This window comes from Ixodes scapularis, unplaced genomic scaffold (genome assembly GCF_016920785.2).
Source record: "Ixodes scapularis isolate PalLabHiFi unplaced genomic scaffold, ASM1692078v2 PGA_scaffold3__209_contigs__length_174095766, whole genome shotgun sequence".
In the NCBI taxonomy this organism is placed as follows: domain Eukaryota; kingdom Metazoa; phylum Arthropoda; class Arachnida; order Ixodida; family Ixodidae; genus Ixodes; species Ixodes scapularis.
Genome location: NW_024609868.1, coordinates 75,876,189 through 75,889,483, shown reverse-complemented (window position 1 = coordinate 75,889,483; position 13,295 = coordinate 75,876,189). Strand labels below are relative to the sequence as shown.

Below are 13,295 nucleotides of genomic sequence, written 5' to 3'. Positions count from 1 at the left end.
AGGGAGATAAATGCACCGATAAGAATTCTTCCCTAAAAAAGTCATAAATGTAAAGTAAAGCTCAAACTTCGGCAGAGGCTCTACTGGAAAAACGTTTTGAGGTGAGGCTTCCCTTGTTCAGGTCAAAGAAAGCCTGTTCAGGAAGACTACAAGGGGTGCAGAGAATTTCCGATCTTGTAATTACTTGCTATTGTTGAAATTAAGAAGAACCAAGAAAGGCCACTCACGCAGGTGGGCTCCACTTGAGCACCGCCCAATTCTTGCTGAGGGCCGTGACGGACAAGTCCCTCGGGTTTCCAGGTAAGACCCCGTAATGCTCCAGGAGGCAGCTGCCGTAGAAGGGCATGTATTCGAGGCAGCGGAAGTGGCGATAGTCCACCCTCATAACGGTTCCCTTGCAGAAGCCCAGACAGGCTTCCGGAAGGCCGCGCCGGCGGCAGCATCCCGTGTGGTCCACGCCGTCCGCCATGCAGGCGAAGGTCACGTTTGCCCACGGGGCACAGATCATGACGTCGGTCAACCTGCGAGGAGATATGTTGGCCTGAGTTATGGCTATGTAAATATTAAGCCAATCCTTGCCACTAAAAGAATGTTCAAACCATCGGGAAGAAGCAACGGCAGATTGTAGCACTTTATAATGTCTCTCATAGATGTGCTTTACAAAGGGAGATGGTATTGCAATAGACTATCAAGCTTCGACTCTTCGAATGTAGAAGATGAGAGATGGGAACCTGATATTTTTACAACAGAGTGACAGCCAACTAGGGTAGGTTGTATGGCAGTCATATATTGTTATGCCCCCAGGAGACGTCACCGGCCTCATTTCAGCAGGCACTGGCCAAAGCTGTCTGCAGTCACTAAAAGGGCCAGCTCTGCCTCTGAGGTTGCAGTATGCTGCGGTAGCTATCATTTCATCTGCTCTGGAAGGCAGAACAAAGTTGAGATGTATAGAACATTGCTCATTCAGTACAATTCTAAAAAACCTGAACTTACAATGAAAGGGTTTGTAACCACAATTTCTATCCAATGGTACTTTGTGGGTCTTTGACGCCCCAATAAAATTTCAGTGTGCTCATTAAAAAGTTGCAAATCAATGTGGTGATTACTAACCATGATTCACATGCTCAACTGTAACTAACTGTAAATTGAATATACCTAACAAGGACAAGATTAGTGATCAAATCTGTGGAAATATATGTATAGATGGAAAAAACAAATAAAACTTCATAATATCTATAAAGAAGCCCATCTATGCCACCATACTTCGTCTCAGAAACTGTGCCATCAGGTACCTACTAGAAACGAGACGGCCAGAACGAAATCTTGAAAATGGAGGATGCTTTTCAGAATCACCAGGATGTATCACTATCTGCCGGCCATAAGAAGTATTAGTTCCTAGCAGGCAGTCACCTACTGATTAGCCAATTTCTTGCTAAGCCTATAAATTTGTCGCACACTTTGCTGCAAAATATGTTGCTGTCACGAATACGCGGCAAATGTGATTGCTTTCGTATCATGCTTTTGGAACCTTCATTGCTTATATTATGACTGCATTCTACAAAAAATGGATGTTATGATGGGCAATGTCAAACTCATTGCCCCACAAGTGACCTTGAAGTGGCCATCGACTCGCGGGCACCGGGCACCACTCACGTGGTCTCATCGGCTCTGCTGGGGTCGCACATGGTGCGCAGACACCGCTCCTGCTTGACGCCCTTCTGAACGCAGCAGCCCCGCACGTCGGGAATGGCGGGCGAGCTCTCGTTGCCGCTGCTCGTCACATTCTCGGCGGGGGGCGGCAGGTCGTAGCTGGGCTCGGAGCTTAGTGTCAGCGTGCGCAGAGCGTACGTCGGCAGGCTGGTGCCGTGCATGTTTTCCGACGTCACGGTCACCTCGTACATCGTGACGGGCTTGAGGTTGCGGAGGTGGAACGTCGTCTGGTTCCCATCCACCTGCGCACAATGACCATGAGTAATTGTGCTTCATGTACGTTTAAATGGCAGAATGTCAGTCTTCTTCAGGGGGCGTCTCGTGCCTCCACCGTAGACGAGAAATTTAGTTGGTGCAGTATGACTGCGAGCTATAGCTTGGAGACTTTAGCATGCACTACACAGTAGTGAACAACAACTCGAGGGTCTGGGCTCGATTTTATAGAGATGCTAGGATGCAAGCAGTCTGTAGTATAGCCAGGGGAGGGCCTTATAGGGCTTCAACCCAGTCCCGCCCCACCCCCCTAGAAATCCCCAGCCCGACCCTATAAAATACACATACAGTTTGAACCCTTCAAACTCCCCACCCCCTCCCAAGTCGTGGACATCCCAGCCACTTCAGCCCCCCTTCCCCACCTACCGAAAAAAATTCCTGGCTTCGCAACTTCAAACAATATACATAGGTGCAACATAAAAAATGCCCAAAAACACCTCCAGCCATCAAAATGAAGAGAAAAAGCTGGCAAACCATTAGACAAAAAAAAGAAATCCCCACTGTGAATAAAGCATCCACGAAGCCATAAATGGCAAACCAAATGTTGAAAATAAAGCTGCTAGATGCTTCACAGCTGCAGCATTTCCTGTAATTAAGCAAGTACCAGTAAATTCCTGATTCCAATGATTCTACCGAGTCAGCTAGAATCCAGAGCTCTAGTGTCATCCTGGATGCAAGAAGAGAATGTTTACTCCTCGTGTTGGCAGATGCTTGAAAGTTTAAATTTTTGCAATCTAGATACATGGTAGGGTATGAATCATTTATGCACCTCTCCAGGGTATTCAGATCCCTAAAGCCCTGCATATCCGCAGATTATCCGCAGATGTCCACAGCAAACCGGTGGATGCGGATAAAAATTAATTAGATTTGGCAGATTGTGTATCGGATACAGATGCCAGTGGCTGCAGATGCGGATTGGATATCCACAGATCCGGATCTACATTTTTGCCGAGGCGGCCCATAAACGTGTGCAACCGCACAATGTAGAATGAATAAGTGAGTGATACTATGAAGTGCATCATCGAATACATTGCAGGAGCGAACTACTCTCTCAGATAAAAGGGTGCCAATAGGGGAGAAAATTGTTCTTTACATCAAGAAATACTTGATTCTCACCAAAGACCGCTTTAGAATGTTCTATCTCACCAAAAATGCCGTCTCTAGAAAAAGTAAAGAATGCAGGAGTACCAGTCATCCCGAGAAAGCGTGTTCTCGTTTGGCAGGGAAAGAGCAGAAGACATTCTTGGGGCAAAGAAAACCCAAAACAAACAAGTCAAAAGAAAGTGGAAGCCTGCAAGTGACTTTTTCGCCTACAAATAGATTGAGGAGACTAATTTCAATCCTTTGGAGTGGTGGAACTTACGCCAGCACGAACTTCCGCATCTCATTCTTGTAGTGCAATTCATGCGTGCCATCCCAGCATCAAGTCTACCGACGGCGAGAGACTTTTCATTAGTGGGTATTAATTTAAGAGAGGCAAACCAGTCTGAATCCCTCCATGTTGACGATATTCTGTTTCTTCTACACAGCAACCTTGACAAGTGAAATGTTGTGTGTGTGTGTGTGTTTTCTTTTTCTCGAAAGTTGGCACTGAGTTGTTTTTAAGTATATGGTTGCGAGCATGCAGTTGGGGGTTCGTGTTTAAAACTGAAAACGATAGGAGATGTTGCTATTATTAAATATTGTGATATTTTCCAAGTGGTGTACTCGCACCTTACCACATATACCTGAGTACTTTGCTACTGCGAGTGAGCGCCTTTCCTCTCTTACTTTTTTATTGTTTGGCCTGAATAAATGACACAATGTTATTAGTCTGTCCTTTGTTAATTTTCATGTTTATGAAATATGTGTCTGCTTGAAATGGGTTTTACAAAGCAAAAAGGAAAATAGATATTAAAATTTTCTTCTTTTTGAGTGCATCTTCTGGGCAGTGTGTCACAGACTTCCAAGACAAGCTCATAACTGCGATCATCTTTCCAGCAATGCACTATATCTCTTGAAGGAAGATTGCTTATTTGATAAATATGATAAAACAGAATATGCTAAAATTACTTTCCCCGTATTCTGACACAGAGTTCTTTCTTTGCACAAGGGTAAGCAGACGGGGATACTATCCATATGCTTTTTTTTTTTTTAAATTTTTATTCATGCTTGATTTTATGATATAAAATGAACGTGAGGATTGAGGGTCGGATGAGGTCCCGAATTTCGCGGATGCGATTTGGATGCGGATGCGGATCGGATGCAGATAGTACAATCATTGAAGAACACTGCGGATGCAGTTTGGACCCGGATACGAAGTCTGCGGATGCAGATGATCAAACCGTTATCCGCGCAGGGCTCTAGAGTTCATTATGACAAAATTTCCAGGCTAACTTGGTGTGAAACTGGGATTCCAAAGACTATTATAAGGACAATAGTTGTATGTAAGAATCAGTGACTCCTGGATCGTAGCCACCGTGATTGTAGCACAAGAAAACCTCGGATTTGGCAGAGTAATATTGCAGCAACTTCACATAGTTCACTGCTTCTAGCCAGATGCTGGCAGAGTTCCCTGTCAACAACAGATTTTTGCTGTTTTCCCCCTTGACAGACACAATGTGGTGCGCTGTAGACATACCTTGACTGAAAATGCCTGTGTCGTTTCAAGTGTTGAGGATGATGATGCGGAGACTTCCTTGACTGTCTGAAATAATCGGACAAGAGACTCAGGTCTCCCCACATGTTCGAGGCAGAGCAAGCCACATCAAAGGGTTCTGTGGTTTGGGAAGAGAGACTTGCCTCGTTTTTGGGCATTGCAGAGTCAGGATCGAAGCTCTGCAGCTCGGTGACGTTTATGCGGAAGTGCGTCACCTCAATGTCCTGGTGTGGTGGCGTCCACTTAATCAACAGTTCCGTGGGCGACACCGGCTCCACCTGGAGGTTCTTAGGAGCACCAGGTAACAGCTCTATGAATTGCGAAATAAAAAACAAATGTCAGAAATGTGCTTGAGTATTCATCTTTGCCTGCTTTGAACTCTCCTACATTTAAAAAGAAATACTAGTGAGGTAAGGCAAGGTGAAGCTAATTCAAACCTAAGACCTGATCTTGGCACACCTTTTTCACGCCTTGTCAATGATGCTTAAACTTTGGTTGTAAAGCATATGCTCAGAACACCTTCTACTCAACAGTTAATTTTTGTTTGCCTGGCAAGACAAGCCGATTGTAGAGGCAACATTCTACTTAGGCATTTCGAAAAGCTTTGTGCCTCATGCTAAACAAATGAAATTTGTAATTCTTTTAAAAAGTTTTACAAGTGCAATGGATAGAGGTGTGCAGAGCTTTAGTACTGCTCATCAAAGCTTCCTAAACGTACACAGCTCCGGGAGAAAAAGAAAAGCACTCACCGACACCATTGGCAATGCAGGCGAGAGTGGTCATGGTGTAGTCCATGCACGTATAATGTTCCGTGACTGTTGATAAGCTATAGTCACCGATGCAGACAGACCTACAGATCTCCGGAATGTTTTGTGCCTCACAGCAGGGCATATGGTTCCTGCCATCTAGGAAAGAAAAAGAAAAGATTGATGTATCACGTGCTTCCCTAGATGCAATACACTATAAACGAAGCGAAGTTCAGCGCACATAAATAGTAGGCGAATCAACGTACCGGTTAGGCACTGGGTGAGAACACCAATGTACTCAAGACAGGACCTCGGGCTGTTGTGCCTGCCGGTGACGATGCCCTGCAGCGTACAGTAGCCAAAGCACTCTGGAGGGATTCCTCGTTCATTGCAACATTCTGAAAAAAAAAGAAAGAAAAGAAAAAGGAATTAATTTAGTCAGGTTCTATAGTAGTGCTAGAGTTTAAATGTTATACTGCCCTGTTTCTGTTTATGCAGAAAAACAAGGAGCTCACCTGTGTAGTTGTGCGTTAGAAGAAAAGGCATTGACCGCTTTGCGTCATCAAGCACTGAAAGGGAAGAAATTGTGACCATTTTTATAGCCGAGTCTAAATGTCAAACATTACCGTAGCTTCTTTAATATTACAACGTTGAAAATGCTTAATAACTAGGCAGATTTATTCGGGTATGGTAGAGGCACCTTAGCTCTTGAGGTCAGGGGTAGTTAAGCCCCAAATTTCGTGAGATGAGATTCTTTTCATTGGCTAAACTAATGACCTTCATACACACAAAGGGGGTTTCTCTCTTGTTACCCCAATTACTCTCTGAACCCACCTGTGAGAAGCCTGGTGATCCTTTGGTTTGGAGACGTATTCAGCTCACAACTGTAACGACCAGAGTCTGAAGGCTGCACCCCGGTTATCTTTAAGACCCAGTTATTATGCTCTGCAAAGAAAAAGAAGAAAAAAAACAGCAATCATTTGCATGAAATTCCGATTGCATTTGGTAGCTTGCAAACCGGTCTGCAAAACGAAATTCGCCCCATCTCACCTGGATTATGGAGGACTGATACACGGGCGTCGCTGATGACTCGAACATTTCCCGCCGTTAGCACGGCACCCCTGTCTCGGTCCGACACTCTCCTCCATAGCACCTGCGTAAAGTTGTGTTACCACTGCTTTTAAAAGGACAAGCACTGTCATGCTGACCACAGTGTGTTTATGAGGGTCGATATGAAAAGTGTCGTTCGTTGCATATTCATGCATTGGTTCTTTCGTATTCAAAGCGAGGCCCTGCCTCTGAATTCAGTCACCAAAAAGAAGAATCAGAACGTAGCATGGAACGAAAGTTGTACCGGGATAGCGCTAGCACTCACTGTGTAGTTTGCTTGGTCTTTTACTACGCAGTCGATGAGTGCCTCGTCCCCTTTCACTGCCAGCACTGGCTCTAGTGGTGTGTCTTGTAAACTTGGAACTGGAAAACAAGAAAGCGAGTTAGAGTTTGTCACAGGCACCAACATTACCTTTTTTAAGGCACCACTGCTAGACACATGCAATAAGCGACGAAATTGTAAGTAAGAGAGTGCAAATTGAAGCATGACCTAGTATAGCTATTCTTGGCCTCCACACTACAAAGGCAGGCCCCAACATAGTTTCTCTTTGTGCCTTGACAACGAGGCATTATTTTTACGTGACATATTATAAACAGTGAAGTACACACCGTAAATAGTGCAGGTGTTCTACCGGAAATCAGAAGACCAGTCTAACCTGGCATTCTTTTCATGCAATTAGACCTGTCACTCTCGACAGACAGGGCGTCAGACTGCACGAAGACTCGCAACGTTTGGTCTGGTCCCATGGCAACAAGCAGACACGAACATCAAGTCAGTTTTACCAAGTTTTGACTTTTTGTTTTATTGTTCATCAATGACAACTTTTGATTTACAGACTATCACCGGCGTTACGAGTTCCCGAGACCATAATTTGCCTTCGGTTCCAACGGGATGTTGCCTGGAGGCGCTACGAAGTAGTCCTCTTCGATTACGGCGGCGTTCTTGAGGACGTCTTCCGAAGAACACTTTTCGGCCACATCGTCTCTCAGTCGCAGCACCGTGTCCTCTAGCGGAGTCACCATCGGCCGAACACCAGTAGTGTCCACATTCATAATGACGCTGGCGAATTTCACAGCCTCTTCTAGGCGCGATACGGCTTCCGCATTGCTGAAGTCTACGAGGGACAGACGTTCCAGAAGTTCCACGGTACTCTGTTCCAACTTGATCGTCCCCGCGCCTTGCGAAGCAGGGTTCTTGACGATGGGAGTGACGGGCACAACTGGTTGGCTCGAAAACGATCGCAGAACGTGGCTTCGGACGAAACTCACGGATCTTCTGAACATTGCGTCGAATTCCTGGGAAAACCGCTTCACCAAAGAAGGAACACTTTGTCGCTTCAAATGCGACCGCGGCGTGCCCCGACGCACGGAGGCGAAGGTGGTTGTTTCGAGGTCACACAAGACGGACGGTCACTTTCTTGTGGCGGCTCGGTAGAATTTACGCAGGAATGCCGTATCTCGTCCAGAAAGGTTCCTACGTTCAAAATAAAGAGCTCATAACTAAAAACAACTTATTCCGGCACATAGCTGGTGGCACCACGCAGAAACACGAGAAACACAACGCTCGGATTGGATTGGATTACAATGGCTCAAGAAGTAGCGTCGTAGCGTGTGATCACAGTGTTGCCGTTCCACGAAACGTTTAAGGCTAAACTCGGCAGTGAAGGCGGTTCGAGCCCGTTGACCGAGCAGTTGTTGCGTTGACTGCACCCTGCTAAAATTGTGCATCCCTTGCCAAGATTTTTTTTTTTTTTTTTTTTTTTCAATGTAAAGCCAGTGAAACACAGGCGTTTGTGGTACTACGGTACTAGAGCCTACACCGACCCTACAGATGCGGAAACGACACACAGTAGAAACGAGACCATTCATGCAGCAAACCAGGAACCGTATAAATAACGTCATGGGAAACAAACGGCAGTCAGAATTCCCGATTATGACGCTTCCTTGAACCTGTTCAATTTGCCGTGGAATTTTCCGCGTTTTTTCTGCAACCTTTTTTTTTTTTAGTTTTGTTATTGCATTTACATTTAAATAACGCGCTTTTTTTTCGTATATTTTTTTTCATAAATATAGGTATATTTTTTTTAAAGATGTGACATTTCAAATATTTTTTGCCCATCGGGATGGCATTCTCGGACGCGGCAGATGTCAAGGCATGAGCGGCATAATTGTAGCGAACACTCTAGCGAATTAGTCAAATCAGCGGCCCTGTTCCATCCTCCCTCCCAAAGGATCAATAAATAAATAAAATTAATTTCTCAAAACAATTAATTAAATTACCAAAAAGATATTTATAAATAGGGTATTGTGTTTTCAGATAAATCCGAGAAACTCCAAAAAACTCTCGCCGATAAATTTTTCATTAAATTGGATTGATTCGAAAAACTCAGAATTTCAGGCTACAATGGCAGAATAAAAAGCAACAAAAAGCAAAAACGACGGTGTTTTAGGAATCAATTTTATGATAGCACAGGGTTCGTGGTCCTGAGGAGAGGTCCCTTAAGTTTCTTTTGAAGTTTAGCGTTTATCTCGTAAAGGTTCGTTCAGAACAACGGGCCATTGTACACTGCAGGGTCACGATAGAATCCACTGTTCCGATTTCCAGTTAAGAACACACTAAGTATTTGTGCTTCTTAGAGGGAGGAGGAGGAGGGGAGGGGGGTTGTAACAGTGAAAGCTATGAACCTGTATGTTACATAGGAAGGGGCAGGGCAGCTGGAACTTCTATGCTTCCTGCCGACATTACGTTCAAGTGTTTAATTCATTGGAAGTGTTGGCATTAATTGAAGCAACACTTGTATGCAAGATTTATGTAGCCAGTAGCAAGGGAACCAATGCCAAACACAGCTGGAGAAACATAATTAGATACAGATGAGTTCTTACGAATTTAGGGTATGTTTGTGTACGAATATTATTGATTTTATTTTTGATCTTGAAAAATTGGATACAATAAAATTAAACTCCAGATTAAAAAAAAAATTGGGAATTAAAAAAGAAAAAAAAAAACTTCGATATACTTAGTTAAAATTAAACTCCGAAAAACTCCCTCTGAATTTCATCAAAAAAATAACTCCGTAAATATAAATTTGACATAATCGAAGTAATATTAAGAAACCAGGACTTACCCGCAGCGTTTAGCGGTGCCGCGAATGCCAGTGTCACCAGGAGGTGGGAGACGCACAGCATGGCAGGGGGGTCTCTTGCTCAGCAGGCTCTCCTGGTCCTACGCATCGAAGCCTCGTCCCTCCGCTCTCGGTCTCCTGGAAGCCGATGTACGGACACGCATTAGTCGCGCGTTTTCGGCTCGCTTTCGCCGATGAACGCCAGAAGCACTTCCGCAAACTCATTCTCTCGGGCGAGAACCGTGACACGCATGACGTCAATCTGCCCTACTTGCCGCAATGGGGCTTCTTTCTTTTTCTCTTTTGCATGCATCAGTTACATTCTTGATGCCCTCAAGCCAAGGGTGTGAATGCACGCTCTACGAGCTTCTCCGGCAGTAATCGGGTAGACACAGAGGATTATATCACATATGTTTGTAACCAGGGTCGCAGCCATAGAGAAGGGGAGGGGGGGGGGGGGTATAAGCCTCGCCTGAGTACCCCCCCCCCCCCCCCCCCTTTTTACTGCTCCCAGCGCGCCCCTGAAAAATATTCCTGACTACGCAACTGATCGTAGCGCCATCTGATAACCCTGTTTACTTGTGGTATGATCAGAGTATCATACGTTTCGGTAAGAACTAAGCTGCACCATTTTCGCCTCCTATAAACAAAGAAAGAGTGTTTTAGTAGCGATAACGTATTTCTAGATGGGATTATCGATTCGATGGGCAAGATACGTGTGAGATACGAGTTCAGATGAAACAATGCAAGCAATAACTGTATACATCTTGGGGTTAAACGGTACTTGGGGATAAACGTAGAGGTTGTATGTGTCAAGAATGGGAAATGGAACAATTATTCATATGATGTATAACAATCGTTGAAACATTCCTCGTTGTGGTAACCATATGTGTACGAGTGTGGACATGGGTACACGCAGTGGCGGATTTCTAGAACGGCGAAGCAAGCGTAGTGATTCGGCGATCTTCGTGGTTTCAACTCCGACTTGGATAATCTATGTTTGTATTTTCATCTTATTTTTTGTCTCCTTAACTGTTTTGGCTGGCACCTAAGCCCGTTGCCTCCTTGACATCTTCGCGAAGTAAGTACAGCAAATCAGCAGGTTGATCACCTCACCTTTGCAGATAAACAACTTATATGTAGCTGAATACGCTTTGCCATTCTGTGGCTCTCGTAGAAAAAACTCTAGTTCACCGTGAGTAAGCAGATACGATTGACCTGGTCTCGAAGCAGGCGTCGGCGTGCGTCCCTTCAAACTATAGGGCCAAATGACAAGACAACAACAAAAGCCCGACTTATGGCCGAATGCTTGTGCACGAGAAGTAGTCGGTTAGGAGGCAGGCTATGGACTTATGGTGCGTGTGTCAAGAGAGATAAAGAAACAACTCCGATAGTTCATTCAAAAATTTAGTCAGCAGTACTCAGGTAACGTAGATGTGCTTGTCGCAACATCCACGTCAGCAGTCGCGTCCCTCGAAACAATGGACACGAGCCGCTGCTCGCACGTGTCGTGTGACTGGTGAATAAACAAGTAGGAACCGAGTATTGCACTACTCCATGCTTCTTACATTATGTCACCTAGGAGGAGGAAGAGAATGTTGCTGACTAATGTGTGTGTTGTTTTGCTTCGGCAAGATATACAAATCGCACAATTTTTCAAATGTTGTCTGACCGTTCTTTTGACTATATTTCTTTAGTAAGTTGTGTACTGGCGCACCACATACTGAGCATCACTCAGGGGCATACGCAGAAATTTCCAGAGGGAGGGGGGGGGGGGGGGGGAGGTTCAGTTGTAGGTCAGCGTATCATATATATGCATAATAACACTCCCTCCCCCACTTCCCCGTTTCCACACCCTAAATTTTTACACATTAAAATTCAGGGGGGGGGGGGGGGGGGTCAAAACATCCGCGCGAGCAGCCCCCCCCCCCCCCTCCCCCCCCCCCCCTCCCCTCTGAATCCGCCACTGGCATCACTTCGTTTTCATTAGTGAGTTTTCGTAGATTGTTCCAATAACTCCGATAACGGTATGTCCGATACTTCGTCGACGCCTTTGCGCATGCATCGTGTTTTTATCGGGTTTCGTTATCAGAAGTATCGCTCTGCTAAAACTCCCTATTCTGTCGGCCTGCATCACTGCTTTCGCACGACAGGTCTTTATAAACAGCGTGGGCTTGTCATAAACGCATGCTTTGTGTGGGCTTCAGTGACGACAGCTCGGTGAGGGGTGTACGTGGGACAAAATGGTCCCAAGCGCAAGACTTTGATATTTTAGCTTTTTTTTTTTCTTTATTGCTGCTCTGAATGTTGACGTCAGTGTGAAACGTCATGCCTGTAGTGTCACATGCTAATGTCACGTCTAGAGAGTATTCACCTTCGGCTTATTCACTACGCACTCTTCGTAAATGACTGGTTTGTTCTCTATCTCTTCCCTAGATAAATGGAAACAAATAACAATTATTCGTTGGATTTTTTTTTTTTTTTTGCAAGCGAGGCGAGTTTGTTACGGATAAATGATATATTGAACGGTTTGTGCAGGTGAGTTACACAGCCAGGGGAACATTACGTGGGTGGCTAATTTTTGCGATAAGTCGGCTAATTAATTAAAATTCGTGAATTAACTTCTCAATTAGTGAAAATAGACATATGGTTCCAATTTGAAACTTATTGAGCGTCATCTAAAACCACTAAATCACCTATTTTTAGAACGACTTGAAGCTCGTGGGAAACTCGGAGGTGCACCAGGCGCAAAGCTAGCAGTGGCAAAGCACGAGTGATTACATGCGAAAAATGCGATAAACAAACGTCAAGATTTCTTTCTCAGACCAAAAACGATCGACGCATGCTGAAGTGGAGAGCTAAAATGGGAATGTGTTCATTTGACCCGCACACATCGAAGAATTATCCGGGGAACCCCAACGCCTGAAATTTAGAAATAGTCTCGACCTCGCAACGTGCTTAGCTTACTGTCCAAAAATTTGACTGAGACAATTTTGCCCAGACTTTCATTTCGGGATAATTTTGTCCGGAACCATATTGTCCGTATCCCTTAGGGCAGTGTTGGGAAGTGCTTGAAGTACATTGTACTTCAAGTACTACTTCAAGTAGGTTTAGCAAACTTGTACTTTACTTGTACAATTCCCGACTTCAAAGTACATTCCTCAAATGTAGCACCTGAGACTGTGGTCTGGAAAAATTAAATTTTCAAGTCGAAGTAAAAGACAACGGAGGAGAACGTCACAATGTTTTGAGACATTCTCTTTTGTCTTTTCCTTCTATTTGAAAGTTCCTTAACTTTTTGCACTCCAATCTCAGGTGTCACATTGTGATTAATTACCACCAGCTCGCTTCTACACTCACTGTTTTTTTGTTTTTTTTTATTAAGGAGAGGACACTACTGTATAAGAGGATTGCTTGCGGAAGCTACGGGGCTGACGTCATGCTCTCTCCTAATGCATTTAACCCCATTGTGTGCAACAATCCAGTGCAAGGGGCGCCGAATTCAGAAGAGGGACTACTGAATTGGGCTCCATTCCTGAAAATAACTTCGCTGTGGCAACTTCACTTTATCAAATATTCGCCGCTGTTTTTTTGAAAATAGGTCATGTACCCTAGTATCCCTGGACCAATGCACACCAGTTAAAAAAATTACTGTATAGATATAGGGGAATGAAAGGGCATCATGAAATATTGTGT

At 44.6% G+C, this 13,295-nt stretch overlaps 2 protein-coding genes across 3 annotated transcripts in view; both read right to left on the bottom strand.

The window, feature by feature from the left end:
• The window catches only part of LOC8033456 (Ig-like and fibronectin type-III domain-containing protein 1), a 128,266-nt gene that overhangs the window by 22,934 nt on the left and 92,037 nt on the right, over positions 1-13,295 (bottom strand). For both annotated transcript variants that reach the window (XM_042292495.1, XM_029967841.4), the window contains exons 2-12: positions 9,603-9,737; positions 6,743-6,840; positions 6,418-6,520; positions 6,202-6,312; positions 5,883-5,936; positions 5,634-5,765; positions 5,371-5,526; positions 4,765-4,931; positions 4,604-4,669; positions 1,654-1,952; positions 228-521 (exon numbers count right to left, since the gene is read on the bottom strand). In XM_042292495.1, the coding sequence (XP_042148429.1) occupies positions 228-521; positions 1,654-1,952; positions 4,604-4,669; positions 4,765-4,931; positions 5,371-5,526; positions 5,634-5,765; positions 5,883-5,936; positions 6,202-6,312; positions 6,418-6,520; positions 6,743-6,840; positions 9,603-9,663 (1,541 nt within the window). In that variant the 5' untranslated portion in view covers positions 9,664-9,737. The remainder of the gene's footprint in view (positions 1-227; positions 522-1,653; positions 1,953-4,603; positions 4,670-4,764; positions 4,932-5,370; positions 5,527-5,633; positions 5,766-5,882; positions 5,937-6,201; positions 6,313-6,417; positions 6,521-6,742; positions 6,841-9,602; positions 9,738-13,295) is intronic.
• Positions 7,257-8,073, bottom strand: LOC120844387 (glutamyl-tRNA(Gln) amidotransferase subunit C, mitochondrial). Its single transcript, XM_040216156.3, has one exon. It carries the CDS (start codon positions 7,759-7,761, stop codon positions 7,327-7,329), a length of 435 nt encoding a protein of 144 aa, XP_040072090.2. The 5' UTR covers positions 7,762-8,073; the 3' UTR covers positions 7,257-7,326.

Excerpts from the sequence above, each read along its gene's own strand:
- LOC120844387 (XM_040216156.3), bottom strand. The coding sequence starts at position 7,761 with ATGTTCAGAAGATCCGTGAGTTTCGTCCGAAGCCACGTTCTGCGATCG.